The 24,993-nt window shown below is 43.2% G+C and overlaps 2 protein-coding genes across 8 annotated transcripts in view; both read right to left on the bottom strand.

Annotated features, from left to right (window-relative positions):
• Nucleotides 1–5,419, bottom strand: part of VGLL4 (vestigial like family member 4) — a 76,881-nt gene extending 71,462 nt beyond the window's left edge. Inside the window, exon 1 of the mRNA XM_065687729.1 lies at nt 5,135–5,419. The gene's annotated coding sequence lies outside the window, so the exon portion shown is untranslated. The remainder of the gene's footprint in view (nt 1–5,134) is intronic.
• An 808-nt stretch (nt 5,420–6,227) lies between these two features.
• The window catches only part of TAMM41 (TAM41 mitochondrial translocator assembly and maintenance homolog), a 34,683-nt gene continuing 15,917 nt past the window's right edge, over nt 6,228–24,993 (bottom strand). For 2 of the 7 annotated variants that reach the window (XR_010614442.1, XR_010614447.1), the window contains 5 exons: nt 18,348–18,445; nt 16,262–16,397; nt 10,286–13,047; nt 9,429–9,506; nt 6,448–9,339 (listed from right to left, as the gene is read on the bottom strand). Coding sequence is in view for 1 of the 7 variants with exons in the window: in XM_065687725.1 (XP_065543797.1) it covers nt 18,369–18,445 (77 nt within the window). In the remaining 6 variants the exon portion in view is untranslated. The other 5 variants (XR_010614444.1, XR_010614445.1, XR_010614443.1 and 2 more) reach the window with 5 other exon arrangements.

Raw genomic sequence — 24,993 nt, forward strand, 5'->3', positions numbered from 1 at the left:
AACCAAAGGCCAGCTCATGATTTAGTAATAGCCAGCTCTGTCCTAACTTTCAAAGGCAGCAATACACAGCTTTTGGGCAACTCTTTAGAAAAACCCTCCTGATAAAGAACAATACGACGGCTAGTAATATGTCTCATTGGAAAGAAATTGCTGCTTTAAGATTTCCAGAACTTTTCAAATAATGGGAGTAGCAGATGCCCAGTCCCTTTCCGGAACATGCTCCTAGTAAGAGAATTAGCTAGTGACAGAAGTCCACACTGAGAGAAGGAAACAGGAACCAAGTCTTAATTCTGTTCAGGAAATTAGATACTTTAAAAACAACTTCACTAAAACTAGCCTTAACAGAGTTTTGTAGCTTTGCATATTGTTACAGATCACATCATGAGAGAGCTGCAGAAATACTTCCCTAACAGTTAAGGTCTTGTGAAGAATGCTGTGCTCATTCAAGAGCTTCCTTGAAGCCACACTGTTCATCAAGAGATCTGCAAATTCCAGGGGGCCATACCATATGTACTGTGACTTTTAAACATGCTGAACACATTTACAGTTATGAAAATCACCTTCAAGGAGCTATCAATTTCTGGATTATTTTTCAAATAATATAAAATATCTTTCTCTCTAAATTCACAAGCCAGGGATAACAGTTCAGGAAAGAAATGAAGGTTGGCTATGAGAATGAGAGAGGAGGAATCTTTTCTTAGTTCACAGCCTAAAACCCTAATTCCATCGCAACAAGGACAGCGACTGCTACAGCTACTCCATGGCAGCCTTCAGAGAACAGCCCCATCACCCTCAGAAGGCCTCATGCTTCAGAAATGAAAGAATAGCTCAATTTCCAGGGTTCTGGCAAAAAAACCCCAATGTACTCGTGATGAAAGGCAGCTAATTCTCTGTGCGACACAGAAATCTGTCTGTACAGCAGAAACCAACAAGGATCTGAGCTGGATTTTGTTAGCATCCCTAACTGGGTAAAAACCCAGCTCTCCAGCCTATGTGCAAGTATATTGCTCTACACTCAAAAGGGAAAACAAGTGACCAGCAAAGAACAAGAACACAAACTGAACCTCCCCTGGATAGCTCCGATTTACATACTGTGGGAAGAGTTTCATAAGTTTCTCACTTGTTACAAAATCTTAACTGTTAGGGACACAAACCTAAAGTACTTTTACAAGCATTCAAAATAGTGTTATCCACTGTAATTTCAAATATTAGTTTCATATCTTAATCCTTTTATTCATCAGTTACTGCTTCCACTCAACATCCCCCTAATCTGTCATCTCACCTACACTGCAGCGAAGAAACGTTCTGAAAACACAGCGAAGACTTGGAACATCAAATCACAGAGACACAACATCTGACAGATAAGTAAGTTACTAAACACTGATGCGCTGCGGGTTTTTTATGCAACATTTGAAGAACATAACACCCATTAGTGGAATGAAACAGCACATTACTCTCCCTCTCCTTTTCAGCCTTTTGCACATTCCATGCACATATTGAGTACTCTCAGCTCTGCGAATGCCAGGTAACATTTTTTTTAAGACTATGGAGAAATGAAATCTTTTTAAAATTAATAGTTAAGTGACTTCATGGGTTGCACAGCACCTTCCAAGCATCAGGGAAAGCATGCGGGCAAAACCCCTCAAGTTGCTTGTTTGAAGCTTCAATAAACAGGCAGCAGAGAAACAGCACCAGAGACTAACTGCAGACTGAACAACGAGGCGTTTATTTAATCCCACAAAGTTATTATTCACAGTGGGGTATGTCAGGGAAGATTTCAAATAAAGATCTTTCTATTTGAGTAACAAAAGAAAGGGGGAATAGCAAAGAGATAAGATTTTACATAACCTCAAAGATTCTGTTTGCAGCAGCAATCTCTATGATGGAGATATGATGGGGTTTGTGTAACAGATGTTAACTAGTAACTGAAATAACACCTTAGATGACAGAAACAAGGAAAAAGTTGGGCGATGAGAACAAAAGACCTGTATGAAAGACATGCTGTGCAGATAAGAAAAATCAGAAGAGTTTATATGTCATTTGGACATGAAGATCTAAAAAGAGGTCAAAGTCATAAAGATACTTGGATTACAGGTCTGACTGACAGAATAGCAGCATGGCCCACAGCCATTGCTAACACATTAATAAGAACCATCTGAAAGCAGACACTAGTAAGAGCTCTCTCAAGCTTGGCAAGTGTGAACTACAGATAGACATCTACATGATGCCAAGGAGAGAAAAAGGTTGAACCCTTCAGTGATGTAGAGAAAAGTCTGGTACTTGAATTCATATGTCTGCTGAAATTGCAGAGATAAGGTTGGAGAGAGAAGTGGATTAATAAACAAAGCCCATTATAACAACCAGAAAGTAAGAGAGGAATGACAAGACACTCAAGAAACAATCAAGAGTGAGGACTTGAGTGAAGTGTAGATAAACAAAAGTATTGAGAAAACAAGATTAACTGAAGATAAGTGTCAAATAGGTCAAAAGCAGCTCGCATCCAGGAAGATAACGGCCATGGTACTTCCCCGTCCAGTTCAGAACCAGAAGCACCTAGAGAAAGTCTCCAGCTGACTGAGGTAGAAGAAAGCTAAACTGAAGAGGAAATTCAGACACAATTTATCAGCACAATCAATAAGTGTACAGAATAAGGGAAAATAAAGCATAAGCTTGATGCAAACTAGGTCAACATCTTTCATTTTTTACGATGGGAGAGAGCAAAGCATATTTGTACTGTGAATGAGAGTAACAATAAGCACGTTGTAGTCAATGTGTCCTCAATAGCCACAACACATTTAACTTCCTTCAACCATGCTTAAATCAGAGCTTCTCCCTGCAGGTACATAAACCCTGTGGGGATACCTGTGTAAAATGTTAACCCTAACTGTGACTGGCATGTAGCACAGATCATCCTTCTGCATTTAAACTCCCCATCTTCAGAGTGAATTCATGCTACTCTGCCAAAGAATCCTCAGAATACCCTTTCGGTGGGGTTTTTTTGTAATGTATTTATTCAGTACTTCGGTGGTTGGGTTTGTTGGGTTTTTTTCTCCCCATGCTTGTTTTGCATCTGGAAAATGTGTTTGAACAGGCAAGTCTTCAAGCAGAAACAGCTTCCCAATTTAACTTATCACACAGAAAATTAAAAGCTTAAAGCAAAGCTTTGCCATTTTACCTTGTGTTTTTTGTTTGCTTATTGTGTAAATCCTCCTTACCAAAGTAACATTCTAAAAAGAATGCTGTTAGCAGTGGTATTCGAATTAGATGCTAACAAACATAAGAAATTAAAGGTGAAGTCTAACCTGACCACATCCTGTATCTACAAGACTGCTCAGTCCATCCTCTGTTACACATTCTGCTGCAAACATATTATGAAACATCTAACCAAAGAGAACTGAACTGAAACTACCTATTATAGAAAGTTGTCAAATGTAACCAAAAGCAATTCGCCTTCTCAGTGCCTCCATACTGTATTAGGTATCACAGCTACACATATTTAAAAAAACACCTCCTCATGCTTTATAATGTGAACGTGCTTTTCAGTTAACACGCCCCAAAGGCCTGCGTCAGCTGGTTTAGCAACTGGGTGTATATTTTACACTACCCCATTATTCAATGCGCTCCTTCCAGCACCACTTCTCAGTGCCCAACACTTAGCACTGGCCTAACCCCTACTCTATGGCGGGTGGTAAAGCTAGTCGGTAGCATTCACCTCATTGAGGCTTAGAAACGCAGCACCCAGCACCCAAACGCCATCCCCACTCCCCACAGCGTGCCTCCGGGACGCTTGTGATCCAACAACTGTTTCAGCCCAGCAGTTTGCTTCAAAACCCAACGCACATGCACAGCGCGGGCACACCCGAATTCCACCAGCAGTCTAACGGGCCAGAGCTGCTTTATTTGTGACTGAAAGCAGCTCTTGTAACTGCTCCCCAAAAGCCTCGCAGCCTGATCCTGAGTATCAAGATTATAACCGGGGTGCCAAAGAGAGCTGTAGGGAATTTATGCAAAACACACTTTACGTTAGAATCACCCTCACGGGTCTGCAGATGGGAAAATACAAATAAAGGCCAAGAAGTTCGTAGAAGAGCCTGAAAGTAAAAAGTTTACGCATCACTGAGGCGGGAGCGGCAGACTGCTGCCAGATCTAAGCGTTACTAACAGCCCTGCAAGGAGAATTCCGCTCAGTTCTCCCAACCTACACTTTGTTCCTCCCCCAGAACCGCTCCTCTAACAACTCCCTACTGCACAGCTGGAGAGAATCTAACCAAAGTACCCTGCAGGAGGAAGCCTGGAGATCCTGATCAACCAGTCTCCTCTGCGGTTTAACTTAAAAACCTCCATTAGCTCCGATAATGCCGAAGCACCAACGGAGTGAAGCGGTAAGTAGCTGTCTGCACGGTTCGGCAGGCGTCAGTGGGAGGGTGGTTAAACCCCTCTCAGGGCAGAGGTGCACTGCTGCCATGTGCAGTAGGCTCGGCTCGGACAATTAATTACTCCTGATTACGGCTGGGAACCATAAAGCCAGCCTGACCGAACGGCCCGGAGCCGCGCCGCCCCGGAGCGCACGAAGCAGTCTCCACAGACGGACGCCCCAGGCGCACACGCCTCAGCAGTGCCCTCGGGCTAGCTCCGGGCGCTGCAGCCACCACCGGACCCGTGCCACCGGCGGCCGTTCCGTGCGGAGCAGGCCGAGGTGCGGGTTTAAGATGGCAGTCAGCCGCTGCCCGCAGGTAACCGCGGGGGGTCCCGGCAGCTCCCCCGCGCCTCCCGCCGTCACCTGGGCACCCCCGGACACCGCCGTCCGTCCCCGGGGCACAGCGCAGGGGAGCCGCGAACCCCGGGCCGGGGGGGGCTCTCTGAGGTAACTCCACGCTCCCCACCCAGCGCGGCCCCCTCAGGGTGCCGGCGGCTCCCGGCCCAGAGGCAGCCCCGCAGCGCGGAGGACGGGACGGAGCTGCCCCGGCCGTGAGCTCGCCTGTCAGCGCCGGCGGGGCGATGCTCGCTGCCCTCAGCGGCCGGGCCCCGCGGCGGGAGCGAGGGACGCGCTCGGGGCGGGCAGCGGGGCCGCAGCCGCGGGGCACCTGTCCCCTTCACTCCCGTCTCCACCGTCCCAGCTCCGCGGGTCACTCACCAGGGTGCTCCCGGCCGGACGGCGAGCAGCTGCGGCGGCGTGCCTAGGGCGGGCGGGCGGAGCGGGGCGCAGCGCAGCGCTGCGGAGAGCTGGCTGTTTACTGCCGGGCCTGGGCCAGGGCCGGGGCCCCGGCGGCGAGGCGGAGCAGGCGCGGCGAGCCCCGGCGCCGCTCGCTGCACGGGCCCGGGGAGGAATCCCAGGAATGATGGAATTCTCCTCCTAGCAGGTGGGGAGAGCGCAGCGGCCCCATTGGCCGGGCCCGGCTATGAGGTCAGCATAATTAGGGTAATGAGCCGCTGACATCATAACCCCGCAGGTAGGGAGAGCGCGGCACGGCGGCAGGCAGGCAGGCCGGCCCCGCCCGGGAGCCGGAGGAGGAGCAGCCGCAGTGCCCGCCCCGGCCGCGGCCCCGGGCACTGGGCAGGGCGGTCGCGGTGCCGGCTGCCGGGGGTGGGAGCGATGGGGAGACTGGTGTTGTGTTTGCCTTGGGTTGTGATGGCTTGAACCTGCCCGAGGGGAGACTGAGCTGAGCTCTTAGGCAGAAGCTCTTCCCTGTGAGGGTGCTGAGGCGCTGGCACAGGGTGCCCAGAGAAGCTGTGGCTGCCCCATCCCTGGCAGTGCTCAAGGCCAGGTTGGACACAGGGGCTTGGAGCAAGCTGCTCCAGTGGAAGGGGTCCCTGCCCGTGGCAGGGGTTGGAGCTGGAGGAGCTTTAAGGTCCCTTCCAACCCGAACCAGGCTGGGGTTCTCGGAGTGTGTTGGATATTTTCAGGACTCCGGCAGTTTAGGAGCACGCCTTGCTAAAATATTTTGCCTGTTCTGTGTAATTTCATGACATTAAGCCATCTGACAGCTTATACATATGAATGAGCCACTTTCAGAGGGATGACAGGCCAGCCGGGGCCCCGCCACAAAGCTCTGTAGGGCTGCAGGTCTGTGGTGGAACCCAAGAAACGCACAGGGCAACAAGAATACAGAGTTGCAGTAGAATTCTGCTCATGGTGTTTCTCCTGTTCAACTCCTCCTTTCAGTGCAACAAACATATACGCTACCATAGTAAATGCGTAGGTATATAAATGGCAGCACAACTATCTGTTCTCTCAGGGGAAAAAAGTACCAAGACCCAGTAAGGTTTATTTTAGATCCCAAAACTTCAACTTCCATATGAAACAGTGGAGGGAGTTCCCACCTTTGCCCAGAGGTGCAGCCAAGCAGCATGGGAGGCACTCAGGAAGGGAATGGGAATGAGGCCACCAAAGATTTGGATTCCAAAGAGGGTCTGTGCTGTCCAGCTCCAACTTCAAAACCTACCAAAATCATGCAAGATTAGCTGATACAGAAGCGTTTTCACATCCTTGCAAGGACAGGTCATGAGATCTCAGGGCTGTCACACGCTAGCCAAAAGTGCATTCCAAACGCTAAATGAAATCCAGATTTAGACTCAGCACACACAGTATATGGAATAGAAAGATTTCAGTTGCTACAAAGCTGTAAGTCTAATAACAACCATAAACATTATTTTATACATTTCTTAAACTCTTCATTTATGACACTTATAAATAGTACCATATTCTTATTCCATATTCTTATTTTTTAAAGTTGATACTGTATTACCAGACTACTAGAAAATATTTTCATTACCAGCAAGCAGGAGTTTTATGACCTAATATTTGAAAAAATGGTAGTCAAAATAATAATGTAAAAATACATTCCTGAAATAAATTCTTGAAAAAAAAAAAAAAACCCAGACAAGAAAAATACTATGAAATACGGAAAACCAAACCACAGGCACTGAGAAAAGATCTGAAGTAGACACTGGTACATATCAGGACAATGAGTTGCTGCAAACTACTTGCAAACCTTTTTAATGCGTATCTTCAAGAAAAAAAGCATGCCACTCCTGTTTGTAAGTGCTGGAAGGGAAGAGGTAGGAAGAGTTTCTTTGTTTAAAGAGACAGAGCTCCTGGGACAAGGAGGAGCTTGAAAAAGGAGCGGTCAAAACAGCTTTTGATCCTTTGGATACGCTATAGCAGCTCCCAGCCAGTGTTTTGGAGCAGGATATTTATTAAACAGCTGAAGAGTCTGAGGGAACATCGGCTTTCGGGGAACGGAGACCCTGTGCATTCCCATAGGAACCCCATCGGCACGGACAGACCGCTCCGCTGCAGTTAGGTGGAATGCTTGTTAACACAAGACATAACAGAGTGCAAGTTGTCAGATGTTGGAAATCTTTGAGAACAACTCTTACCAGCTAACACACCATGAGAAAACCTTGCTGAAGCTGCTGAGCTCAGCACATGCTAATGCTCAGCCAAGCTGCTCAAAAGGCAAACTCACAAATTAGCAAAGCAAACCCGATCTTGTTTGATGAACTGTATTTTGGTTTGCCATGGTATTAAAATTTGTTTTTCATTCTGCATTTACCTTACAACTGAATGGTATCAAAGGCTCTTCGCTGACTCAGATACCAGTGAAGCCATACTTTGCTGAAACACAAAACTGACCCGGGTAGTTGAGGGTTTGTACCTGAACTAGAACACCAAGTGCTTCATCCCAAGCCCTCGCACCCAGGCAGAGCACCAAAGGTCCAACTCAAATCCTGGGCCAGACTCCAGTTGCCACTCCTGCTCCATATGCCTTCATCACCGAGAAATGACATTGTTCATGCAGTCCAGCCAAGGCAACAGAAGAAGGAACCACTGTGTGAGGGAGCCAGGGCTGAGTGACCACATCTCTTGGCTAGCACCAGCCCTGGCTCCTGGTCCTCTGCTGTGGAGGATGCTCAGCAAGCAAGGATTTCCTACCCCAAGTCTGTGTGACAGCCCACATCCCCTGGGCCCACTGAACACTGCAGAACAACATGTCAGCACAGCTCCACAGAGAGACACCAAGATTTCACAAGCAACAAAAGCTGCTAGGTCATTTCTGGGTATATTTTGAGACATTTCTTCGAAGAGTTACCACTGTTTCACAACTTGTTTTAAGATTATTTTCCTTTTTAATATAGAGGAGGGGGAAACAAAAGGTGCAGTTGCAGTGTGTAGGGTGATCTGATAGCCTAGTTCTACAGACCCCACTCAACCATTAATCTTGTAATTATTATTGAAATGAAGCCTGACATCTGTTCCACGTCCAACTAAGAAAATAAAACATTTCCACTGTAAGAACAGCTGGTTAAACACGCCTTGGGCAAGCATCTCCCTACACATGGGCCACAGCAGCGACATGCCTCACTATTGTGAAAAACTTCAGCATTAACTAGACATGCATCTCCATGTGGAAACAGACTCACACGTAATTTGCTGAACTATTTTCAAGTGATTTCAGCTTGTAAGACTAGCAGCAGGGGGCATGTGTTGTGTCCATCAACAAGTATACAGCTACAAAGAGATGGGTCCTTTTTCTTTAGGTGCCCATCTGAGGAAGTAATGTGCCAGCTGGCAGTCACTGCATGTGAGAGAGGAATTTATCAGAGTTCTCCCAGTTTCTTCCTGCAACCTCATTTCTGCTTCTCTAACAACAGCAACGCAGATACTTGTGTTACAACACAAAGGAACGCACAAAGTTACCTTAAGTCTGAAGAGAAGCCCAAGACACGCTGAACTCTGCTCACAGATGATTAAGTCTGTGCCCAAAGCAAAAACTTTTCCTAAAGCACATTATTTGTCACAGGCTTCTTAAAGTGACATTGCTTCAATTATAACTCATACCTCTATCCACATCTTCTTTTACCAAAATAGGATGGATCTACACCAAATGACAGCAGCTTTTAAAATCCTGTATCGACATACATTTTATCATAAAAATTATGTAGCCTCAGAAGCAAACATCTTTTCTTCAATGCTAATCCTGCTGAACTCTGAATCTCAAACTCTTCCCTGTAAAAAGCCAGATTCATTTGCACTGCACCTCAAAGATACCTTATATAAAAACACACCCGAATTCACATCACTGGCACATAAGGTTTGAAAAGACACTTTACATTTTTTTGAAGATAGTTTATTATTTCATTAGACCATAATGTGTTAAACTGCAGTAATTCCAGACAGACAAGTTGATCCAAACTGTAAGTTGATGGAGATGGTTATTTATTACCTGCTTCAAGACAAAGCTTGCCCTCTTCATAATTGTCTGCCCCATCATCCAAAGGAAGATTAAAAGAGACAGTGTAATTTCAGTTGGAGCAGGGTCATAACAGCAGCATAATCTTCAAGCAAACAATGAGATACTTTCAGAGTCAAACAGAAATATGAACACCACTAACTCTGTTCCTTCAGAACATTTAACCGCACTTACTTTTTGCTCGCTTTGTTCCAGAGAAGAGGAAGATTCCACCCTGTGGAGGTTCCCAGAAGATGAAGACAGACAAGACAGCTGAGCAAAAAACAAAAGGAAAAAAGGAGCATCGGATTAACAAATTAAAAGCCCCCTTTGGCCATAACCCACTGGCTTTTTCACTTGTTACAGTTTTGTTAAACACCAAGCAAATGACCACAACTGGTTCACAGCAAAACTCCAAACAACAAACTCAGCGTAAAAGAAAGGTCACTCTAATCAGTGATGCACAGATGTAGGGAAATACTCAGAGTATTCCATTCATTATCTATTTCTTTTCTGATTCTGCCCGTCTTCTTGCGCAGTAAATGCACACACCCTAGATTTAACTCCCTACTAGATTTGTATCCTAACTTTCAGAGAGAACAAGAGAAACCCGTGCAACTGGGATCATTAAAATCACGAACAGGTTGCAGTTCATGGGAAGGCGTGCAATTATTTTCAGAGTTTACCTAGTAACTCACTGTGAGCTACAGAATTTACATACATTTCAAGGCTGTAAGAAAAGGTTATTTAGTCACCAGAATTTCTTCTCAACCAAAGACACCAGCAGTGGGTTGCTGGACAAGAATAACATGCCTGTTTAAAGGAACTGGACACCAGAAGGCTGTCTAAAGCCCTTTTGAATATCCCAAACCATCAGCTCAAAGATGCATCAGGGAATCACGTTGGAAGAATCCAGTTTAGCCACATTTGTTGGATGAGACTATACTGTTTCTATGATATGCCAACTTTACAGCTCTTACAGTCTGATATTAGTAATTATTGAGGACTTGAAGCTCTTACTGACTAATGGATTCTAGACTAAGGTCAGTTACCTCACCAGAATAAGCTGGCGTCTCTGCAGGTCTCCAGATGTGCACTGTGATTTCAGAAGGGCTTGCAGAAGGCTGCAGGTGACCCCAGCACAGCCTCACTGCTGCAGTCCCTGACTTTATGGGAACCACGTCACCACTTGGGCAGCTGCGCTAATCCAAGTGGAACACCAGCCGGCCATCAGATCAGTTCAGTCATGAAACCAGGAGGGTAGAAGGGTCTGGGAGTTTTCCTATTGTTTTTAATACAAACAACACAATTTCAGTTTTATGTTGGAAAAAGAATCCCACTTAAATTAGTCACAAATAAACTAGAGAGGGAACAGAGGAGACACATCCTTAACAAAAAGTAAAGCAGAAGAAAGCAGATGCTTTATTTTAAAAGCACTTATGCAAGTACAGCCTTTAAATGTAATCCATTTTAAAATGTCATAAGAACTTACAGCACAGTGATGTAGTTTCGTCATCGACTGCTGTCTGTACAAACTCACTTTCAAACTGTCAAATTGCTACTGACTCAGTCAACTACTTGACAAGATGCAGGGTCAGAGTACAGCAGTGTGCAGAGTGTGCACAGCCTCATCATTTAGGCTCTATGCCCCATTACCAGACTTGGGAGGCAATGAGGGAACAAAAAGAAGAAGAAAAAAGATTTTGTTGTGAAAATCATTTGGATTTAAATGGCCTTGCCCCAGCCTGTAATGCCAGAGCTCTGCGACAGCACCAGGAGAAAGACATTGGCAGGCTGCTTCCTATCAGCAATTCCCCCTCCCGCACCACTGCTTGGAGCCTTCTAAGAAGCTACAAACTTCTTGGCTCTCACTGTTGTCTTGTACAGGGAGTGAGTCAGACATTTCATCACTGCCTAAGAGCAAGACAACTTGAAGATGGCAACACTGAAAGAAAAATCCAAACCCGCAAACAAACCCCAGAAACACTGCCCCCTTCCCATGCTGCACATCTAATTTTAACACAGGAGCTTTGGAGAAACCTTGGCAGGAGGCAGAGATTAAAAAAAATAACCCATGGTGTGGGAACAGAAGCTTTCCAATTTACCAAGTGCACCATAGAGCTACAGAGCTTCCATGCAAGAGAAGTCAGACAAATGAGTTTAAGAAAGCCAAAATGAGATTCTAACCAAACTATTTACTTAGCTTGGTTAACTGAGTAGGGGAGGTATCTTAAACATCAGGCTGAAGTCTTTCAAAGAAGGCCTCTAGGTACAACCAAGGCAAGTGAAGGAACCAAAAGACAACAGAAGTATGATAACTTTTTAAGTTCTTTCTTACTGTTATTTTTTAAAGACAGCTCCTTCTGGTTGCAAACTCCTCACAATCTGGTTCTACTCAAATTTAAAAGCAGGAAAAGTCCTCTATAGCCATTACACTGGCATGAAGTTTCAGGCAGGTCTTTGCAGCTGCATGACTTTCATTTTCTCAGAAACAGTATGTGCTTAACTGTCAAAGCAGCCATCCACCACTAATGAAAAGGCTTAGGCAGCAGGTTGGATTCTAAAGGTTGAAATGACATGTAAGTTCTGAGACTAAAGATGTAACTGAAATTCTGGGGAGTTTTCATAACCAATTGAGGATGTGTAGTCTGAAGCTTCCTGTTCCTGTACTAAAACCTAATCAATTTCTTGACATTTGTGATTTAACAAGTTTGAGTAAGAGGTTAAAATGTGCAAGAGTAAGAGACTCCCTAAAGCAGTCATTAAGTTCAGGATCAGTTAACAACTGCACTGTAGATTTTTATCTAGAAAACCAGGTAAATAAGGTCACTACAAAACTGCACGAAACTACAGTATCAAAAGTGACAGAGCAGCTGTTCACTCAAAAATATACTTGCAAATAGCTTTACAAAGGTAACAGCTGTTCTTCCTGCAGTAGACAGTACAAAGAAAATTCATTTTCCACACATTCAGACTACGTGGCCAGCAGAAGTGAATTTGAAAATGAAGAATGCTTTGTCCTCTGTCAGCACCTTACCCATGAAAAACTATCACACACACTGACCTGACATCCTGACCTGCAAAGCATATTTCAATTTCCATTCTATTTTTAAAGTAATTGCTGGGAAAAGGCATGAGTCACCACCCTGCTTGGGTCCCCCTCGACTGGACAGGCACCAAGTGCTATGTTTACTCTACAGTTTCCCAAGTCAGAACAGGCTCTAGCATTACCACCTCCATGGATTTAAAGAACATGGACCCCACGGTTCAGTTCCATAAGCCACCCAGCAATACTGGCCTCTAGCTCCATCCTTCTCTTCCCAGTTTGGCAAAGGTGTTTGTTGCAAACATCAGGAAGCTGTGGGATACTGTAAAGTCCAGCTCTGCAACAGAAAGGGATCGCACTTTTCCAGCCAAACCTAGAGGCACCTCATTTATGATAAGGCTGCAGCTGTTGCTCTCCATCTGTTCATCGAATTCACTGACACTGAAGGTCAACCAAATCTGAAGAGGAACCTTACTGAAGCACAGGTGAGAAACACAACCTCTACATTTGAAACTAAGTCTGGTGCCTTCAATGGAGCTGATATTGAAGGGTCACATAGCAGCCATCTGGAGGAACTCAGTGATCAAATACTTGGAAAAATGGGAAATGAGCAAGTGATAAGGAACACAACTTACACATGTTGACGGAGGAAGTCAGCATCCTGGGTGGTTGTTTCATGCACTCCCCAGATCATAAGTTTAGCAGCAGCCAAATGGGTTGCTCACAATGGTAGGAGAATTAATAAAGGGACGCAATACTGAGATTAGACTGTAAAGAGAAGTGGAAACCAGAATCTGTGGTTATGTGTCCAGTCAGACCTTGATTTCCCATTCATCCTGTGTCATCTGGTTTATTCCTGCTGAAGTATGAGATGAGTTACGTACTTCACTGGCACTGTTGCCCTCAGAGCCAGCAAGGCCCATGCTGCTGACTCACCTACGGAAATCCTTAGTAGTTTGATTGGGTCCAGGCTCTTCATTACAAAGAAGCCTTTTAAGACATCAAGAAATAAATCATCTGCCCGGTTGCCTTTAATGAAAGCACTGTTACACGGGGAAAAAAGGGGATGGAGCATGAAACAATATCCACGGTGGAACAGGCACACCAGAAAAGAGGAATGTCTGAAGAACAGAATGAAAGACTTGAGAGTTAAGAAGAGAAACAATAAAACAATAAAGCAGTATGGAAATGAAGCAGGAAGGCATAAACAGGAAAAGTACAAATGGAATGAAAAGCTAAAGTGACTTATTTGTTGTGAAAAGGACAAACACACCTCATTACAACAAAGAGTTGGTAACATATTCCCATGTACTAACTTCCCGTGCAACAATCACCAGTTGTTTTAGTGGACTACAGCTGTATGACCCTAAGAAATCATTTCCACATAGTGCCAAGGAACTTCAAAAGCAACTAACAAGTCTGAAATCAATCTCTCTTCCATTAAAAGTTATACATAGCAAAACGCTGTAACAACTGCATGAAGTATTTTAGGTTAACAATAGAGAGGAGTTCAGACCGTAAGCTGCTCCAGGCCATGATTCATTCATGGCGCTCTGCCAGAAAAATAAATACATTCAAGACCAGTGGCCTCAAGGGGAAAGGTAGGCCACTCTTTAAAAAGCACAGAGATAAATGATTTACAGAACACAGTTTAAGATTTCAGCCTATACGGATGATGAGGAAGGACTTTCTTACGTCCCACAAAAGATTTACTGCACAGACTTGAATGCTGGCAGCATGTCAACAGATGGAGCAAACTAGGAACTATTAAACTGGGATTTGCAAAACTCTCTCCAAAGAGCAAGAAATGACCCGTGATATTGCTATACACAAAGCAAGTTCATAAAGCCAAATCAAGATATGCAACGGGTATTTCAGCCACGCAAGACAGACGCGGCCAGTTCAGGTTACAAACTGTACAGTAACACCTGCAATGGGAAGGACCGGTCCACGGGCAGCATGACAGGCATTTTAAAGGTTGGGAGCGTTTGACACCATGCAGCATCTGCTGCACATAAAAATGTTTAATTAGCTGCTAAACAGCAAGCAGTACAGTCCTGGGTTTCCTACAGGAACATTATTTCTTGAACAAATGCCCTTGCTTAGCTTGCAAGGTTCAGAATGAAGATAACTGTCTCACTATGGGAGCCGAGGCCAACTCATTCTCACACATCAGATTGACTTGTAATTGACTTCTAATGTTCTGAACCACCATTTCAGTAGCAGGCACCTTCTGAAACACCAAACCCACTTCTAAGTGTGTCTTATTTTAATATTCAGAACATGAACTACATTGCTAATGGCTTTGAAATGAAAGCTGTTCTTTTAAATGCTTCCCGAGAGTTACAACTGCATTTCATCATTTAAAGAACTTCTGCGTCTAGCTACTGCTCATCCCCAAACTTAGCAGTGAGAAATGGCAGAGGAGGAGAAACACCTAGCCTCTCAGGATGTGAGATGTCCCCATAGGATATTCTGTTTAAAGCTCTCGTACACAGACATCTCCCAGGTACTCTGAATAAAAGGGAAAACAGCCACAACTTCAGGGTAACAAGAACCACCAAAGGAAGCAAGCCGTTAGCATCCAGCCTTCACTTACACTGCAGCCACATCCCAGGAGGAGCTCAGCAGTGCCCAACTGTCCTGAGACATCACGCTATTTTATTTTCAACTTCTGCAGATTCAAGCCCAAGCTATATATTGCCATTACTCTCAAAAAGGAATCACAGACCTATTCAGTAACAGTAGTAACATATGCGTTTTAAGCATGTGATTAAATGCTCTGTTAGTAAGAATTCTCAACCAGATGCTGGGCAATCTTACGACACACGATCTCTCTCAACCAGTGCTTGAAGCAGTTATAATTTATGAGCCAGTGGTTTCACATCCTGTGGTGCTGTTATTTAACCAGATTGAAGAAGCCCCATCCTCGCCTTTGTTAAAAACAGCACAGGTTGGTCAGGATGGTTTTATTCAATGCTGTTATTTCCCAGTAAGGCTCATTATGTAAAACTCCACTTAGCTGCACTATTACAGGAGGAGGGAATTAGCTTCTTAAAAGGTAAGAGGGTCTAGTTTTGCCACTGCCTACTTTTTGTAATTCATCTGGTCATATTGCTTACTCTGGGTAAGTTTTTGCTCCATCTGTGCACCACAGATGTCCTATTTTCTTTCAGCTTATACATTTCTATGCAGCACCCAGGAAAGTCTGCATCCTTAAGGAATTCTGGGAATTACGAAAATGCAATAGTTCCATTTTCATTTACAGACATGAAGATAAATGAGGCAAAACCTGGAGTAAGATTTCAGTTGTTAGCCTTCATTTTCTGGCAAATGTATTCAGAACATGGAACAGATTCCCAACAATCCAGCGTGCAGCAGCTGGCAGGTTTTAAAAAGCAACTATATTTTTCTGCTGACAGTCTTCATATTCCAGAATTCACACACACACCCTAATTCACACACACAGAAAAAAACAGTTTCACTCGGAGTGATCTCACTGAAGCTGTCGTGGATGAATCCTCACCAGCAGTGAGCATCCCCTCTGTTAGACAGAGTTAAGGCCCACTTAGACCTTTTCCCACACAGCCTTAAAAGAAAATAAACACAAGTACAAAAGAAAGCCCAGAACATATAAAATTCAGTTACATTAAGAATAAATAAATCATTCTGCTGACTGTTCATGCAGAGGGTTATTTCTGAAATGGTCTTGTTTCCTGCAAGGAGATGGGACATGATGTACTCTCAATTTCAGTTTCCAAGTTTTCTTTCCCAAAGACTTTCACAGTTCCAAATAATACAGTGGACCCCATTAAGACTTTACTAACACCAAATTACTGGTGTAAAAACAATCAGTCTTTTGTCCGTGCTCCTGCCCATATGCAGTTTCCCCTACAGTGTACTTCATTTGGGACAGAAAATACAAGCTGTTACCTCGTCAGATGACTCAACCAGGCAGTTCTGCCAGCACTGCACTTCTTACCTGGGAACTATTTCATTCAGAAGGTCATGACTCCATCCTGAATCTTTCCTTGTGCTGCTCATTTGTATCTGTTGGGGTCTGTTTCTACCACTGGGATCAGTATTCTCTGTTGTTACAAGTTTTCCACCGAGCACACCTAAGTAAGTCAACATCCGATTTCAGATTTCTTTTTACTAGAGGTTATGCTGAAATGTAAAAAACTGTATGCTATTTCAAGTCTTCACTACATATGTAGTTAATTTTAAGGTGGACAGGGTGTATTTTTGTACAAGAGACTTCTAGACTATCCAGCCAAAACCCAAGGTTAACTTAATTTAAGCAGCGGCTTCAATTCACTAGCTCCATTTCTTATAATAGAAACTTTTCAAGTTTGGCCTCTTTACTGACAGAGAGTGTTAGTGCTGTACATACAAATGTTCTCTAGTTGAAGTCACTTCTTATGCAGAATATGCCACCATAATAAGGATAATCAGCCTCCTGCTATCAGAAAAGAGGCATCTGGGGGGATTTGTCATACAAATTCTAGATCTACCATCAACAGATAATGCAACATATTAGGAATCTGCCTGTGGCCTTAGAAAGTTACTACTGAACAGTAAAAGTATTTTCCAAGAAAGTAAAAAAATGAGAATAAGAGGGACACATTTCCTGACTCTGGATTCAAATTCTGCCACTTGAAACTCAAAATATTTAAGAAATGATATTTAACAGGTCCCCTGTGATTACAGGAAGCCTGAGTCATGTTACACACGATAATATATTTGCTGTCTTCTTGCTTAAATTTAGGCTTTGAACTGCTCCCTGGAAATCATTAGCAGCCAATTTTATCCCAATATTTTCTCTTGAAAGTGAGATCACTCAAGCAAATGTAGCTGGAGAGATGGCCCTATGGATCACAGAATACACCACCAATAAAGAGATGCTGATCAGGAATGGTACATTTTATTTCCATTTTTTACCTTTCGATTATTTTTATCATTGACACTCTCACAAGTAAAATGTTCTCTCCATTTATTTTATTGAGAACAACATCCAAAATCCACAAGCCCACCCAACTCAGTGCAAAAATATTCTATTTACAACAGACGCTCCAGATTTATTGTGTCAGCACATCAATACTGCCAGAAATGTCCATTCTTTAATGGCATGTTTAATGTACTATGTTATGTACAAATCCAGTTTTCTTTAGTTTAGCTAATTGAATTAAGCAAGGGAGAACAAATGTTATCTTTGTGGACAGTATTTTCAGGAACACAAGAATAAGGAATCAATTAAATAATAGGTACTTTTGTTCATAAAGTTTAAAGGACTCAGAATCTTCTGCCAAACAACACACATTTCATTAATCCGCTTAAGTAGTTCCCGAAGGTCAATGAGAGTATCACTTTCCTTCTAATGAGGACACTTCTGGCAATGCTTAGCCATGAACTGGGCAGTTGTCCTCTCAGTCTCATGAAAGGAACATCCAATTTTAATGAAAAGATCTGATACGTGACAAGCCTCTCATTTCAAACACTCTTTCTCACACTGAAAGTCATGGTCAAGGGTTTTTAGATTCAGCATGTCACACATCTGAGAAAACCCTGACTTTTCCTGAAGCCCACCCTGCAGAAGCACCCAGTAAACATCCTCAGAAGAATCCTAACAGTGAACCTGTACATGAAGAAATAATGTGTTTTAAGAGGACAGTTTCATATCTACGTACAACTCAATGGACTCCAGCTCCACACATCCCTGGCAGAACTAAACCTGGGACAGTGAGTATTCTGAAAGAGCCTGAGGGTACCTTGGAAAATAAAGCTAGCAATGCATAGAAAAGGAGTGGCTTTGGGTTTTAATTCGTAAGTACAACCTGATTTCTGAAAATCCAAGGTACAGTATGCAGGAAAATTCATCACAGTATTTACAGAGTATAATTCCTTTGCCCTATCACCATGGAACCTTCCCCCACTAACAAAAGCCCTCTTTCAGTAGTAAAATTGAGCATGTCAATTATTCGAACAGACTTCTTAAATACACCTTCATCTTCTCAAATAGGGAAAGCAACATCTGCAAAGTATTTAGTGAAAAAGTACCATTTATTTACCCATACACAGTATGTCAAGACTCAAGATGTCTTCCTTAACCATCCCTTTGTCATTTTATATAATTTCTTCATGCTGTAAGTTACAGACTTCTTTACCCCTAAAAAACAGAACACAAAAAAAGAGACATAAGATTGTAATAAGACTGCAATAAGATTGCCAAAAATAAGGTTCTTACTACATGAAGTATTTCCTAGAAGAATGACAGCCTAATCCATCAGGCAGACATGCAAATAAGCTTCTTGTCACATTCATAACACTGAATAATGACACAGAAAAATAGTTTTCGTAGTATCAAGGCATGCAGAGTAGGGTGGCTTCATTCTGAAGGCCTGACGATGGTACGTACAAGCATATTGTATAGACAATGACCAAGGTATAGCAAATGTAGAGAGTGATGATAAAACTCTTACATGCTAAGTATAGGCAGGGCTTTAAACCACCTCTGTCTGCTGCAGACCCTCACCAAACCAGTATGTGATGCTTTCCAAGTCCTTTCTGACCTACTGCTAGATAGGTTGTCAGGCTGTACTCTCGCCTTGTAATGGACACCAGCAACCTGACAGACTATATTCCACTGCAAGACCCAAGCAGGACTATCTAGAGAAATCCAGGCTGTTAGGTGTGCAGGTTAATGAGCTGGCCATGTCTGTGAGAAGCACCTAGTTGCAGAAGCATTTTGGCTCTTAAGACAGAAGCCCACCACCAGATTCTGTAGATAGATGAGGCCTAATCAAGAACCACAGCTATGCTAAATCTGTGCAGCCAAAATGTTACGGAAGGGATAAAGTGGACGGAGAGAGAAGGGTGAACCAAGACAAAAGAAGAGTCTTCTCAAGCAACACAAGCAAACTCTTCATGACTGGTACACAGCAAGATTTATACTTCCAAATCCTACTTTGACAACTTCTGGTAACCAGATTTTAGTTAGCCTTGATTGATGCTATACATCGGGCACTTGATTGCCTTCTTGTAGAGCATTTCTACACAGAGTTGAGAAGCATCATGCTGATGCTCATCTTGATTAAATACACCAACCCAGAGCATTGCTATGCAAAGGCTTGTGAGTTAAAAGACAATTGAGTTTTTTCATTGGATATGTGCTGCTGACTGTTGAGGTGGAAATCGAGTTGTTTCAATGGGTTGTGAAGTATGTTGAAGATTTTGTTACTGCCTCATCCTAACTAATGGCAGCTACCATTTCGTAACCGAGAATAGCAGCATATCTGCAAGAGAACAAAAGTGCCTGACTTGTGTAACAATCATCTGTGTCCCTAGGTAAAATTAGATAATATTGAAATGATGATGGGTATGGAAAACCAGATTAATAAGGCATATACACGGGTGAACTTAAAGAGCCAAAAATAACAAGATGATGACGAACAACTGTAATTTGGCAACACTGCCAGTATCAGAAATCTACCATGGATACCAGTGTGAATACCCTGCCACATGGATGTTGCCTGGACCACTTTTGCTTCGAACTAACCTGCCTGTCACTTGTTTACAATAAACCTCATGCGAAGCCAGAACAGCTGTCATGCTCCAGCACCACCCTGCAGTAGCTCACAAGTAGGGAGCTCTGGTGAATACCACGCTGTTACGCTAGGCTTACAACAAAGGAAGGCATTTCTCAGTTTTGGTAAAGCTACAGAAGGATTTTGCAGCAGTCATTGCCCCCAAGCTTTTACAAGTTGTAGACAGAAAGGAACTGAGGACAATTCCTACACAATTTTTTACGGTTTACCCTTAAACACTGTCTGCAGTTCTACCAGAGATGAGCCTTCCCTTACAGACAGGGTAAAAGAAAGATGGAGCCTTTTGCTGGGTTTAGTCATTTTGCATTTGGAAACTTCAAATGCTGTTAGTCTTGGCATTTCAACAGGGCTCGAACATCCGAACCAGTGCAGCTCCTCAGTTTTCCTCCTTCCAGATTTTTCTGATTAAAAAAAATCATCCCAGAACAAAAAACCAGAGCGACTTTCCAGATTACAACAGTCTAATCACACCCTTACAAAACTGAAAAGGCAAGTTTTTAATGCTGCACAAACAGCTTTCATTTTGACACTTACATGCACAGACTAAGAAGTATGCTTTGTTATACTTACTGCAATCTTTCTTATATTTAATAGAAGACGGTTTGCCTGACAAAACTTGCTAGAAGTGCAGAAAAGCGATTTAGCCAAAAATCACAGTCTGACACCACAGAACACAAGGGAAGATCTTCTGACCCATGTTTAGCCATCTGCTGCACTGGACATTTTATTGGGTGGGGAAGGGGAAAGGGTATGATAATATTTGATTTTGGAAAGACCTTAGAAAGTAATCAATTTAACACTAAGTATTTTAAGTGAAAGATGCATTCAGCATCAGCAGTCTAGAGTCACAAGAAGTGAAATGAGTATGCAGCAATAACGAGAAGTGCATGCTCCACTTCTGAAGGAACATGATGGATAGCGAAAAGCCTATCATAACAAATATGCTGTACATAATCAGTTTTGCACTTCTGTCTCTAATTGCTATTTAAACAAACTCAACTGTACTTTTTGTAAGGAATCATCCGTACATAAACTTTTCAACATGTGCATCCCATATGTAAGCTCAAACCTTCCTATATTTAATAGGTTTTTGCTAAAAGGAAGCACACTAATGAACTCACAATGGACTTTTCTTTACAGCATCTCAACTAACAAGTAAATAATCATGTAAATTTTGAAGCACCTCACATATCTGCACTAAAACTGTATACAGTGCAAGAATTCCAGTTGCAGAATAAGGCCAGACCGAGCTCAGGCAGAGCACATAGATGAGAGAAGTGGTTCCAATCTCCAAAGTTAAAACTATGTAAATGTATAGCTTTGGAAATTACCGTCCAGTCTCCTAGGTACTATCCTTGCAGGATACAGCCCCTCACATGCTGGAGTTCTCTGCCAGAACCAATGTTCTGCTGTTCCAACGAAGCCAGTGTACTTCTGGAAGCGCAGTATAGCATGTGGCAAATCAGCAGTGAGACAGCTGATACAGCCCTGCAGGACTGTAATTAACTGTGCTGGCACTGCAGCCTGCAAGTCAGCTTGTTCCATCAGCTTGCCAACTTACCCTGCCTCTTGCAGCAGCTCCACATAAAGAGCTTTTTCTCCTCCATATTTTCCCCCTGCAGGGAGCACTCGCCTCAACTCCACCCACCAGAGCCTTATGTAATAAATGCTTACATTTCTGCCCTAGCACATCAGGCTACAAAGCAAAATGCAGGTTTGTACATACAGCTGGTTTCTTAAAGCAGCCCTCAGGGTGATGAGTCACATCTGTAGTAAAAGTTAATGGTTGCAATTATGGCGCAGTCTCAGCATCTGAAGCAGTTGGACCACATGAAAATGTCTTTCTACTTCAGCTATGAATCTATGACATGGTGGTTCCACCCCCCCCCCCCTTTAGATTTTTCCACTATATGCTACAGAACAAAGCCCCAGTGCACATGGAATCAAGACCACAGCATTTCAGAGTAAACAGCAGTTGTATCTGATTTTACTTAATGATCCGTGTTCGGTTTTTTGGAAGTGTCAGTGTTGTAAGACATTAATTTGGCTGTAAGTCCCCCACAGTTTCCCAACAGATATGCCTGGCTGTGATATTCTATATTTCCTTTAGAAAAGAAAAACTAATGCATATACTGCTGAAGAACTGCCATGTGGAGGCAAACAGTTATATGCTGTTAGTGTTTCATGCACATACAAACCTCTTAAACATTTACAGTGCAGTGGTATGCAGTATCTGCTCTGGCATATGATGAACACAGCAGCTATCACAAATCTACAGAATATTTGGTATGGAAAAGTCCTCCTTATAATTCAAAAAAATTCCTTAAAGACACAGGATATTAACATCCCAATTCTAAGTAAACAAGTGTTATTCAGAGCAGCTACAAGCATTTGTTCTAACTTAACAGCACCCTGAACAATTGCTTCAACTGATGCTTTAATGCACACTATCTTATTTGGAAGTAATTTTCAAGGCTGCAGCACTCCTCTAGGAAGATACAAAGAAGAAATCTAAGCTAAACAAGCTCAACGTCTCCTTCAGAGGAGCTAAATATAAGAACTTCAGAGTTAGTTCCCAAAGACCGCGCGGACTCTGGCTATGTGGGAAAATAAATCAAGCGATGGTGCCACCCCTAATGGGAAACAGAGCGGCAATCCCACCACAGACTTGAAGAGACGCACAGGCACATTCTCAAAAACTAAATAGGGCATTTAACAACAAACAACAACACAGAGCTTGAGCTCAACTCTAAAACCACGCTGGCAGAGAGAGACGAAAAACGTTCTCCCAAATGGGTTGAAATTCTTTATTTCGCTTGTGCTCCTTGCCAGTGATGTTAATACACAGCATGCCATCTCAGCAACGAGTACTGCCCATTTAACATTTCATTTACTAACAGGCTGTACATTGGACTATCATGCTACAACCAGAGAGTAGGCATGGCACTTCTTGTTGCTGAGAAAATAATCAGCCAAGGAAATCATTTTGTGTCCCCCATTACATTTCAAAAAGAATGATGGCCATGCAGTAAGAACAAATTATTTTGAAAGCAGACACAGGACAAAAGTACTTGTACAGTTACTAGGAATAGCAAGAAAAAAATAGAGCTTATTTAGTGGATCTTTTGTAATTCTCTTACTTTAGCAACTATTCTTTACAGCACCCAGAAGGACGGAGCCATAATACTCTTCCTAAAGTCTCTATTAGAAAGTGTGAAAATAAGTCTTAAGGGAACAGAACATTAGATAAGAGTTGGTTAAAGACTGAAGAAAGGAATGCAGCATCCTTAGGGATTACATTTAAAATTCAATACTTTCCTACAAAACACATTCCTTGCACGAGCGTAGGAATCACAACGTTTTGTCTGTGTACATGTGTATCTGTATGAACAGGAGCTGATCAGAGCCCCAGGAAATGAATGGCAAAGCGAGGTGCTCAGCATTAATGCCTGCCCTCTAGTGACCACGCTTTACATTAGGAAACTGAGACTGGGAGAAAACATCACAGAAGATACAATGAGAATTAACACAAACTCACTCAGAAATGTCTGGAGAGAAACATTACAAAAATCCCCACGGGCAACATGCAGAAAGCTTCTACCAAGCCCTAACCCCATGGAAACCCATCCCTCCTCCATCCCAGGGACGAGCACACCAACACACACCTGATAAACGCTGAGGTCACGTGCCTGGTCAGTTAAATTTCATTTCTTCCTTGATTGTGCACTACAACGTAGGGATTTTGATTACAAAAGCACTATTCCTGTGCTTCCATCCACCTCCAGCTAGTGAAGCAGGGGCAGCTCTAATGAGGCCTGCACACTGGCCTGCTGGGAAGCAGGGCTGTTCCTGCACTAGCAGGGGAGGCAACGCTCTCGCTGGGTGCAGTGCACATGTCACAGACACTCCTGGTCCATCTGAAGCTGCAGGACTCCCATCCTCCAGCCAGGGTGGCTCAGGAGGGTGATCGCTACAGGCAAGCTCTGCGCTCATTAAACGACATCCAGAGCTTAGGAAACGGCAGAAATGGTCCTTTTCCAAATCTATCTCATTTCCCTCGGCACATCATCTGTGCGTAACCCCAAAAGATCAATCCTGAATTCTGCTGCTAATGGTTTTGGCCAATACTTACAGAAGTGCATAAGCACAGTTAAAACAAAGCTAAACTATGCTAAAAGAGAACACCTCTCCCAGGCATCCTTGCTCAAATTTGGCTTATAGTTGAGGCAAAGGATCACAATCACTTTGCCCTACCAGCATCAAACTGCAAAAAATGCACTAGTATAAAAGACATGGGTTTAGACTGTAAGTGCTACTCTAAGTAGCTGGCTGGTTAGAGGACAACTAGAGTTTTTTTAAAGGGGGAAAAAAAAAGCACCATTATATGTGAATCAAAAAGCAGTTAAGACTTTTAAGGCAAGAAAAGGCATTTCACAAATACCTACTCTCAGATGCACAAAGCAGAAAACATGGTGAAAATTACAAGTCCTACTAAAAGATGAATTTGACCCTCCAAAGTCCTAGTAATGGAATAGGATGTGAGTTACTCTGTGACACACAAAAGGAGCTAACAATTCTCAGAGGTGATTTTCTGTTTATGGAACAGACAGAGGGAAGCATAAAGGATCTGACAAAGCTTATGTGTTTTTATTCGTACTCTTCCAGTTACACACAACCTGCTTTGCTATATGGGTCAGTCAGACTCCTGACTTCCACAAGCACCAAATTCAGCAGGATAATTATTCTTCCCTGTGTGGGTGCTGAGGCGCTGGCACAGGGTGCCCAGAGAAGCTGTGGCTGCCCCATCCCTGGCAGTGCTCAAGGCCAGGTTGGACACAGGGGCTTGGAGCAAGCTGCTCCAGTGGAAGGGGTCCCTGCCCGGGGCAGGGGTTGGAGCTGGATGGGCTTTAAGGGCCCTTCCAACACAAACCAGTCTGGGATTCTATAATGTCTTTGACCCTCCCCTCCAATTATTTCACGCTACAAAATCTACTCACCATGGATTTATAAACAGGTTACAAGCTGGCATTTCTACAAGAGGCATGTTATGATATAAGAAGTCTTGACCACTAGCTGGTAATTTCGACAACAAATCTTAGAAGAAAAATGA

This window comes from Lathamus discolor, chromosome 7 (assembly GCF_037157495.1).
Source record: "Lathamus discolor isolate bLatDis1 chromosome 7, bLatDis1.hap1, whole genome shotgun sequence".
Taxonomy (NCBI): domain Eukaryota; kingdom Metazoa; phylum Chordata; class Aves; order Psittaciformes; family Psittacidae; genus Lathamus; species Lathamus discolor.